Source organism: Cavia porcellus, unplaced genomic scaffold (genome assembly GCF_034190915.1).
Source record: "Cavia porcellus strain 051 isolate PalLab524CR breed Dunkin Hartley unplaced genomic scaffold, mCavPor4.1 scaffold_33, whole genome shotgun sequence".
Lineage (NCBI taxonomy): Eukaryota > Metazoa > Chordata > Mammalia > Rodentia > Caviidae > Cavia > Cavia porcellus.
Genome location: NW_026947516.1, coordinates 16,376,735 through 16,387,112, shown reverse-complemented (window position 1 = coordinate 16,387,112; position 10,378 = coordinate 16,376,735). Strand labels below are relative to the sequence as shown.

General features: G+C 37.7%; 1 protein-coding gene across 2 annotated transcripts in view; it reads right to left on the bottom strand.

The window, feature by feature from the left end:
• Positions 1 to 6,110: 6,110 nt before the first annotated feature.
• Positions 6,111 to 10,378, bottom strand: part of Mospd2 (motile sperm domain containing 2) — a 50,824-nt gene continuing 46,556 nt past the window's right edge. For both annotated transcript variants that reach the window (XM_003463037.5, XM_063243059.1), the window contains exons 14-15: positions 9,596 to 9,698; positions 6,111 to 8,964 (exon numbers count right to left, since the gene is read on the bottom strand). In XM_003463037.5, coding sequence (XP_003463085.1) covers positions 8,827 to 8,964; positions 9,596 to 9,698 — 241 coding nt within the window. In that variant the 3' untranslated portion in view covers positions 6,111 to 8,826. The remainder of the gene's footprint in view (positions 8,965 to 9,595; positions 9,699 to 10,378) is intronic.

Sequence of the window (10,378 nt, the reverse complement as noted above, 5' to 3'; positions counted from 1 at the left end):
AACAGAGTGTTGCTGTGCAGTCTAGACTGGCCTTGAGTTTCAAGTGATCTTCCTGTCTCAGTTTCCAAAATTCTGGGATTATAAGTATGCATCACCATGCCCAGCTAACCTGCATACATCACTGAGATGAAGGATACCCTCTCTGAGTGAATGATTAAACTGACAGCCACTCGGAAGGGGTGAAAGTGGGAGGTTGGAATGGAGGAAAATTTCAGGCAGAAAATGAGCCTAGAGGGAGACTTGGGAAGACAAGCCTTGGAACATAGGCAAAGGCCTGATCAGTCAGGATCATGTAAGGCAAGTTAGGAATTGTAATCATGGGTTAAAATCAGTGAAAACCACTTGCAGATTTGCAGGCTTTTAACCAAAGGAGTGATGTGTTATGTGTATTTTTTTGTGGGTCCCCAGTGTGCCTGAATTCACATGAGAAAGGCTTGCAGAAGACACCCAGAAAGCACTTCGGATTGTTGCAGGCGTCCAGCTGAGAGAAGCTGTGAAATGGGGGTAGCCATGGAGAGAATTGGGAAAGAGATGAGCTTTGAGTTGTGAAGGGTAGAAGTAAGGTTTCTAGGTGGTATAAAAGAACAGTGGGCAGTGCCATCCAGTGAGGTGTGGCTGAAAGGCAAGGTTAGGGGGTTGATCATGAGCTGGTGCTGCTATTCTGGGATGGACACCTGGAACTGCTGAAGTGAGACTGAAGGCCATGTGCTGAGACTTAGAAGAGGAAACCTGGGTTAGAAATGTACAAGGCATACTGGCTAACTGAAGTCATTTGCAGCCAAAGGTACCGAAGTCTTCCCCTAAGTAGAGAGAGGACAGAAAGTCCAGCGCTAACTACATCTTAAGCAACTGTAGAGGAAGACGAGATGGTGAAAGAAACTAAAAGGTGTTGATGGACATTTTAAATAGCAGGAGATTGTTTTAAAAAGCAGGAGATTGTGACCCAGCCACATCCTGCAGCAAGAACTCCAACTTTGGGCTGAAGTAGTCCAGTGGACAAAAGCAATAGGAAGGTCTCCTGACCCTCACAAGAACTGTTTTGCTAGAGTGATGGGATTAGACCTGAGACTCGAGTAAGACTACAAGGAGACAGATGAAAGCAAGAGTGTGCTGAAGATCCTTTCTAAAAGTTTGTCTAAGAGAAAACTCAGATTTTGAGTCTAAGTGTGTGAACCCTCGACTCTTAGAATGAAGACTGTTCCTATAATCCCTGTACAGCTCACATGTGTAAGCCTGGCACTCTGGGAGACTGTGTAGGAAGATGACAGGTTTGAGTCAAGCCTGGTTAGCTTAGTGACTTAAGTGATATCCAGTCTCTCATAAAAAATAGTAGTAATAAAAAAGGGATGGTATTGGGGATGTAGTTCAGTTGCAAAGGCTCTAGGTTCAATCATGAGTCCAGAGGGGGGAAAAAGGGAAATTCTCTCTTCTACTTGGTGCATGTAGAGTGATAAAAATATGAATGGTTTCCTCTCATTCAGTTTCAATCCCCTTGTGTCTCTTAAAGCAAGAGAATATTGATGATCACTAATTTTAAAGGCATGCTACACTGGACGGGGGATGTAGCTCAGTGGTAGAGCATGTGTTTATATGAACCCTTCCTCCCACCAAAATAATGAAAATGTAAGCCAAACACATTGCCTGGTGTAAAATGGTTTTGGATTCACCAAGATATAGATTGAGGCAACTTACAAATTTCAAGGAAAATTCTAACTACACTGAATTCTCCCATAAGCACTGACTTTAGACTATAACTCCTCTGTAAAATGTATCGCCACCTATTATGGCTTTAATGACTGATATCTTAAGTGGTTTAAGAAATCCCAGAGCAGTAAATACTGGATTTGCAAGGAAGTTTTATTATTTTTATGTCAATTTGCTTTTAACTTTTCATTTTGGTAACTTAACAGTTCAACCACAGGTAAAAGAAAAAAATTTTTTTGTAGAATGTGCCATACTGTTGTTATTGCCCTGATAATAACCTCCTTATTCTCTAGCACAGTTAGAAGGTTGAAACACCAAAACACTATTTTTGAAATTTAGTGTACAACTGAGAACGGTTGTGTGGCATTTGACTCAAGCTGTTCAACCATATTTGCACATTAGTGGATGAAAGCAGTTGAGGGCAGGAAATTTAACTGCAAATAGTAAGTCATACTCAGTGAGTTAGTATGGTGGTGTTAGAGTGAGGGCTTGTACAGAGAAAAAGACTATTGGATTGAGAAAGGCAAATGATTCAGTTCTTTGTTCCAGTTCAGGCGAGAAAAGGCCAGCAGCACAATGTTAGGAGTTTTGAAAGTCTTCTGCAGTCAGAAACTTATTAAGAATGTGTGTACATCAGGGTGGGGGATGGAGCTCAGTGGTAGAGCCCTTAACTAGCATGTGCAGGATTTGATCCTAGGCAACACACACACAAACACACAAAGCTTCCAAAATGAATCAGAAAACCGGTGAGATTTTCAACATACAGTATATAGAACTGTATATAGCTCCAGAACAATCTGAAAATGTGCAGGGAACTTTCTAAAATGAAAGAATGTAAGACACTAGCATTTGACCCAAATAAAATTGGAGAGTACAAATGTTTGAAATCAGCCAGGTGTGGTGATGCATGACTGTCATTCTGGCAATTCAAAAGGCTGAGTCAGGACAATCGCAAGTTCTATGCCAGCCAGGGCAACTTAGTGAGACAGTGTCTCAAAATTAAGAAAAAAATAAATAAAATGGTTGGTGATGTAGCCTAGTGGTAAGCATGAGGCCCTAGGCTCAATCTTCAGTACTGTAAAACAAAGAAACAAACAAACAGTTGGAAACATAATGCAGATCTCTGTAAGAAAATATTTTGCTTCTCATTTTACAATTTTAATTTTTTTCATTTAGTTTTACAGAGCATCCTTATGTCTAAAAATAAACTACAACTGAAGTGGATAATTATTCTGAAAGAAAAGCAAAAGTTAAAAAGTTAGTTCAACTGTTTTCACTAGAGCTTTATAATAGCACACAACTACTAGAAGTACCATTGTCTTAGTGAATTAACTCAATGTAAGAATCTTTCTTGATAGCTTTTTAATGATTGAATAAACTATTTAAAGCACTGGTCACATATTTTCCCTTAATTGTTTATTCTTAAAAGCTTGAATATTTATGTGAATTGAAACTGAGACTAGGCTAGAGGGGAAGTAAAAAGAATCAAGATGTGATGTGTATGTACCAATTCCCCACAATGAATGTATTTATTATTTATCACAAGCATACTAGTAAGGGTGAGAAAAAGAAATTCTATACACCAAAAAAATACACTTATCTGGTCTATAATACATCCAGAACTAGTTTCTGATTTCATAAAGCTTGCTGTTATTTGTAGGTCTGGCAAAGTAAATATAAATTTAGTCAGAAAAACACATATAGAGAGAAAGTGAATTGGAAATTGTGCCAATAAAAGTTATTTGCATTTTTAACACAGATGTGATTTGGTCTGAAACTACAGGGACTACTGCTTCATTGAACTATTTTAACTTTGTGTATGTGAACGTTGTTAGGAAGTATACTGTCATTACATTCTCAAATGTTTGAAGTTAAATTAGCATAGCCACTATAATAGAAACTCTATAATGAAAAGGAAAGGAAAAAACCTGAGACTAGAGAAAGTCAACAAGGATAGAGATGTACTGTTCCCAAACTGGTGGTTGGGCACCTGACACGAACCTTATGGGCTACTTCCTTGCAGTTGTGCAGTATCATCAGTGAATTCAAAGCCATCAGACTAAAGTTGAGTTTTGACTTTCTGGCCTGAGGCACCAAATTGGATAGATACGCAGGTCCCATTCTATGTAATCTCTCTCCTTGAGTGGAGTTGATGCTTGTGAATGTGATGGGATGTCAACCTCATGAGTGCTTTGTTGTATTGCTGAGACAAGGTATCCTTTGAGTTAATCCCAAAGGAGACTGTCCTGGGTGAGCCTGACTTAATCAGGTGGATCCTTAAACAAGAGATCTGAAGTGGGAACTGTGAAATGTGACATGCTTATGTTGGAGGTCAGAGAGCATGGGTGTGGGAGTGGCTGATAGCAGGCCTCCTTGCCAGGAAGAAATCAACAACTTTGGTTCATAGCCACTAAGAAATGAATTGTGTCAAGTTGGAAGCTCCTAAAAGTGATCTTCATTCACTTGGACCTTTAAGGAGGATGCAGTCAGCTGACACCTTGATTTCAGATTTATGAGACCCTGAGCAGAAAACCCAGCCATGCTATTCTGGACTCAACCACAGAAACTGAGATTGTAAATCTGTGTTGTGTGGTTGTTTGTGGACATTTATTACAAGGCAAAAGAAAACTGACATATTCTGATTTTATTAGACACATGACTTGTTCAGGACACTAGACCATAGCTTCTGAGACTAGTGCAACATGGCCTATTAAAGGCCTCTCAATGGAGTGACAGAATAACTGATCCAAGGGTCAGTGCACACATGAATGCAACCCCATTAAAACAAAATTATGTTACTCATGCATCAAAACCTTCACAGTTCCTGTAGCTTAGAACCCCAAGAAACTTACTTTACTAGGCCTGAGTGGTCATTTTGTCACGTGCTTCTCTTGAAGCATTGTATCTTTATTCTCTTTCCCTCATACTGTTTAGTGCTTCAATTCACTGAAATATAGATGGCCATCTCTGTTGGACTTTACCACTCAACATTTTAACCCATTACTATTTGGCAGCCCTGGATGTTTATAACAGACAAGCAGTGTGTGTGGGCATCCAGTTTAACTGTTAGTTTTGAAATCAACCATTTATGTATTCTTTGGAGAATTCTTAGACCCTTGTTTTTTCTCTCTCTATAAAAAGGAGATCTTATGTTGTTTTTCCTGATTACCGAGACAGAAGAGCATGGAAAAATTGCATTTCAAGGACCAAATTGTCCCTCAGATATTTTGTCCCTATGAGTCAGAAATATTTCTCTATATTCTTGCCAGTTTAACCAATAATCTCTATTCTGATATCTTAAGATTATTTTACTCATGGTTGGGAACATAAGTGAGGTAGTGATATGAGACTCTCTGGACATTATAGGGAGGTATATTTATTAGGACAGAATTAAGATGCAGATGTATAAGTTCTGATATGATTTTACTGAATTGTAAAGAACACAAGTATGAGAAAAATTTGGAGAATTGACATGTGGGTCTGAATGAGGTGCGACATTCAAGATCAAGTATGAAAAGCTCTAAGACAGGATGGAAGGCAGTTGGGGGCAATATATCAGCAGAGCAAGGTCACCTTCAATGGATGTAGTCTGTCCCTTTGGACCAGGGAGAGAGGGGGAAGCCTATGTTTCTGGAAGCCTATGGTGTCCTGATGTCACAAAACCTTGAGTTGGTGGTGAACATTTACAGGAGAAAGTCAAAGACTCCTATAATCAATCTTTTCTTAGCTGATTTCCCCAGTTATTTCCTTGAAAATTGTCCTTTAGGAAGGATCTCTCTCTCTCACATTCACTGGTCAGTATACTTCTTGATAGGCTAATGTTCTGTCTTTTTAGCTTATTTTTTATTTTTATTTTCCCCAATGGATTGGGCTTTTTATGCACCTGATTTGCTATCTTTATCCCTTTTCAGTACAGACGAATGATTTGTCCCACTTATTTGATTTTTATGCAGAGGGAGTTGCTGTTTGGAAGGCTGTCTTCTGGTGGCAAACGGACTGATGCGAACAACCCAGAGGGCTTCTTGTCAATGGCTTGAGCTATCCTGTGCCCCTTCTCAGCACCCCTGCTGTCTCAGGCTAGGGCCACAGCCCTGATTCTGGGAACAGTGAGTGCTACACTGCTTTATCCACATGCCTGGCAGCCAGCAAGACATGTCTCTGGGCTTCTTCCAGCTCATTGCATCAGACAGGAAGACAGAAAGATCAAGGGGCAATTCACTCACTGCAGCTCTAGTAATGGGTTCATTAATGAGCTCCAAGTCACAATACCAAGTCACAATGCCATGAATTGCATGGAGCAGCGTTCCTACCCAACACAGGGATGAGGAGAAAAAGGACAGACTCACCTGGCACAGACTGCATCTTTGGAAGACTGGAGTGCTGTCCTTATAAAAATGCAAAGCAGATCCAAAAGGAAGCAAGCACTTTGATCTTTATTATTTTTTTAGAGTAGAAATACTTATTGAGAGAAAGAAAGCTTCTGTCTGAGAGACACACAGAAGGGGTCCTGAGCGGGTTGCCCATGCTTTATCTTTAAAAGGTCATAGTAAGTCTGAACATTAATTCTCTTTAAGATGTTTTATCAATTAGAGACCAGAGGATTTTTTCCTGATGATATTTATTTCATAAATGCAATTACTTTTCTAAAACATATTAAAATAGAAAACATGTTCTTTGATCAATTTATACAAAGAAAATACCAATATAGTAATAAAAATACTGAAAATATACGAAAAGCACCAGAACATTAGAGAAATTACACTGGCAACAATTCTAGGAATATATTTTTTTTGTAATTGTACAATAAAGTGCTATTAAATCCAGTCAAAATTAGTGGCAAGATATAAAAACAGTTATGGTATTATGAAATTTGAGGCTAGGTTTAACAGAAATTGTATTTTTAAGCTATTTGCAGATCAAGCTAATGATACTTCATTAATGTTTTTATGAAAAAATCTATTAATTTTATTCCTATGTGAAAGCTAAGATCAAAACCTAAATAAAAGTCCTAGGTAATTTGGTCATGAACAGGTAATGGCATGAGAAAAATAAAATTACCAAAAATAGAATACCAAAAACAATCACGCATATGTAATTACAAACAATGACAGAAAATCAATTGTAAATATGTATGATTAATCAAGACAAGTAAAAAGTTTAGATGCCTTTCACTTTATAGTTAATTTTTGGTAATTTTTAGTCACATTTAATAGACACAAACATTAAGATAGGTTATTAAATGCAAATGATCAGACCTGGATATTTTAGTGAGTCAATACAATTTTCATATGAAACATTAAAGAGATGCTGTTAGGACAATACAGTTCCAATCATGGCTAATTATCTCATTTATTTGATGAAGGACAAAAGACATACACAAATACTTTGGGATTTGATTAAGGCCAAAAATCTATCATGTAAGGGGAAGCTACTGTGCACACACACACACAAAGGGAGATACTGTGCACAGTACTTAGGGTGGACTGCAGTCCATTTCACTTCTGGAAGTGGCAAACTGAGACAGAAAAGCCCAATTTAAGACAAAGGATCACACCAGTGTCCTTTTAAGGTTTTATTTCCTGGGCCAATTTTGAAGGAAATGCCATTCTTCATAACTCTGGGGAACCAACTTCTTCACAATGAAAGTGGATGACACTACACTTCATAATGATAATAACAATAAATCTCCAAACATGGCTCAGTTGAAACCCAAAATTTATTTTACAGGAAGACTATTTTTTCTTTCATATAAAGTTGATACACAAGTTAACCAAAAAGGATTGAAATTGGCCATAGGAATAAGAAAACAAACTACAATTTCATTAGCCTCTGCTTATGTCAAGTCTTCCTTTTCAGGAATTTAGAAATCATACCACGTTGGTATTATTGTACCAAAGACAGAACATCAAGTCATTCAGGTAGCCCTGGGTTGAAGGTTTTTATAGACCACTATGAATAGTGTTTTTCATTCTCTGATCAAAGACCTGACATTTGAGCTTCCATGCTTTTCATTTTCCTTCTCACCATTATGGGATAATTCAATCCTTTGTAAGTTTCCTACTTATGGCTGATTTTAACAAGAAACATTTTGAATCATAAATTATATTGCTTAGAATATCAAAAAACTAGTTCTTTAAAGAAAAGTGTCATCTAACACTTTTCATTTAAAAATGAGGGTAAAGATGGTGCAACTTGTAGTCCAGACACTCCTCTGATCTGGAAGGAATGAGGAAGGAGCAGACCTTTATAATCAATGAGGCAAAAGGCTGAGTGTGTAGCCATAGTGCACAACTTGGAGCTGCATAGAGATGACTGGAAAGGGGTACTGGTTGGAGAGACTCAACAGAATTCAAAGGAAATTTAGCCACACTTAGTTTTCCAAATTCTACCAAAACGAGACTGTTCGTAGAAAAGCCCAGGTTTAATAAAAGGCAGGCTGCTAAGGAACTCTGAGAAACAAAGGCTAAGGTGGTTTGGCTTTGAAAGGTTTACATTCCAAAAGAATATTGACTATCATCTGGAAAGAAGTTTCAAAATTACAAAGTCAAGATTACATAAATTACTCTAAGTATGTTTTCTTTTTCAATATACATGTTCTTTTATTTACATAGTATAGAAAAGCTAGTAAGTTGGCTCAGCTATAATTCTGTCATAAAAAAGCAGGTTACATTTTTTGGCCGCACCAAAGCATGTTACTTACTTTTCAGTTCAGCTAATATATATACATAATAAAACAAGCTTTTCTTTGTGGCTTTGGGGAGCAGATGCAGGGCCCTGTGCACACTAGGAGAGTGGTCCACCACTGAGCCACATTCCTAGTCCAAAACTTAAGCTTTAAAAGTACTTATATCAAAGGGAAAAATAAATTATATTTAAGCTATTAATTTACACAACGCATATGCCTTTACTTCTTTCCTAACTAGCTATAATAATGAATTTCTCCAGTGTTTATTTAAAGTTTATTTTTTAAAACAAGTATAGGTTGTACCCTTCACGTGCTGCATATTTCCTTTTTGGAAGCACAGATATGCAATGTGTTTAGAAGCTTGGTGGAGACATTTTGGGTTTGTTATTTTTTCCTACCAATCGAGGAAGGAGTTATGTTTGTCCAGGCTCCACTTCTTAATTGTACACCGAATAAAAGAAGGTGACGACTAAAGCAAGCAAGAGCATTGTTAAGGCAAGTAGCAGTTGTTGGAACCAGAAACAATGCTGAAGTTGGTCTTCAAGCCTCCTATTGCTTTCTAGTAAACGATTGAGCTAAAGAGGAAAAAGGGATGAAAGATTTGTATCAATAAAACAATTACTAATCATGCCAATGACAAACAGGAATATAAGAAATCCAAACACTGAAGACATATGGCCCATGTATTCTGAAAGGCAGGGAGCCATAAATGCAAGGAGACATTCAATTTGTTTGGTGGACAGATTATGTTTCTGCTCATTAATATTTTAAAAGGTTCTCTTTAGACAGAAAGAGGACCAAACACTTCCAGGAGAGAGGGCTCAGGACTGAGCCCTTTGGTCTGTCTTTTATAATGCTGATCAATGGAACCTAGGGCCTAGTGCATGCTAGTTAAGGGCTCCACCACTAATTTACATCTCTAGTCACTTTTTATCACTTTCAAATTTAAATGTACTACTTAGCACCCTTCTCTGTGGGATGCAATTCTTTGATACTTGATCTGTATTCCATATTAAACTAGCCAGAGCTTTTGTTGTCGATTTCCAAAAGTAACTCAACATTTATCATTCCTGATTTGGTTTCTTTTCACAAAGGGAAAGCTTGAGTCTATGCCAAAGATTTCCAATTATGTCAGTGGAAAAAAGTGGACTTCTAACGTCACTTAGCATTAACAACTTGTTTTGGTTGGGAAGACAGTATACTTACTTGTAAGTATATATCCTCACTGGTTTTATCTGACATGTTAAGAGCACCATCTTTTAATGTCAGAGTACTTGGTTTACTGCTCTCAACAGTATGGCATCTTAACCTATGAAAATCCAAAGGAAACATAACTTCTTAAGAGCTTTAGTGAATTTTTTTATGTAAGTCAAATACAAAAATGAAAAAAATTTAAACATAAGAATCTATGTAACAGAAGTAAAAGACTCACTGTTTTCCCTGAGTTCATCTAAAGTAGCAGCACAATTTACATTTGTCTATTTATCTTCTAGCTGTTGCTTCTCCTTTTTTTCGTTGCACTGGGTTTGGCACATGTATGGCAAATGCTGTACCACTGAGCAACATCCTCAGCCCATTTCTAGCTTTTTAACATATGTACAAAGAGTACAGATGGTGGATTCTGCTTACCATCTCAGGGAATTCAATAGTAATCTACTCTCCAAGTCAGGGGTTGAATCTAGGAACTTCACAATAAAACTGAGCTATACTCAGCTCTTCTTTTTCTTTCTTTTAAGGTTTGAGACAGGGTCTCACTAAATTGCTAAGTTGCTCAGGCTGAGCTTCAACTGAATGCCCTCTTGCCTCAGCGCCTGAGTGCTGGGATTACGGTGTGTGACACCATGCCTGATTCAATGGCAAGTTTTTAATAAGGTATTCAGAGGTCATCCAAATACCTTTACTATTTGAAGGCAGCCACACTTTTTAGATAGTAGACAGTGCTTTTCATGGTCTTTCCAGACCAAACTACCTGGATTTTCTTCTACTATC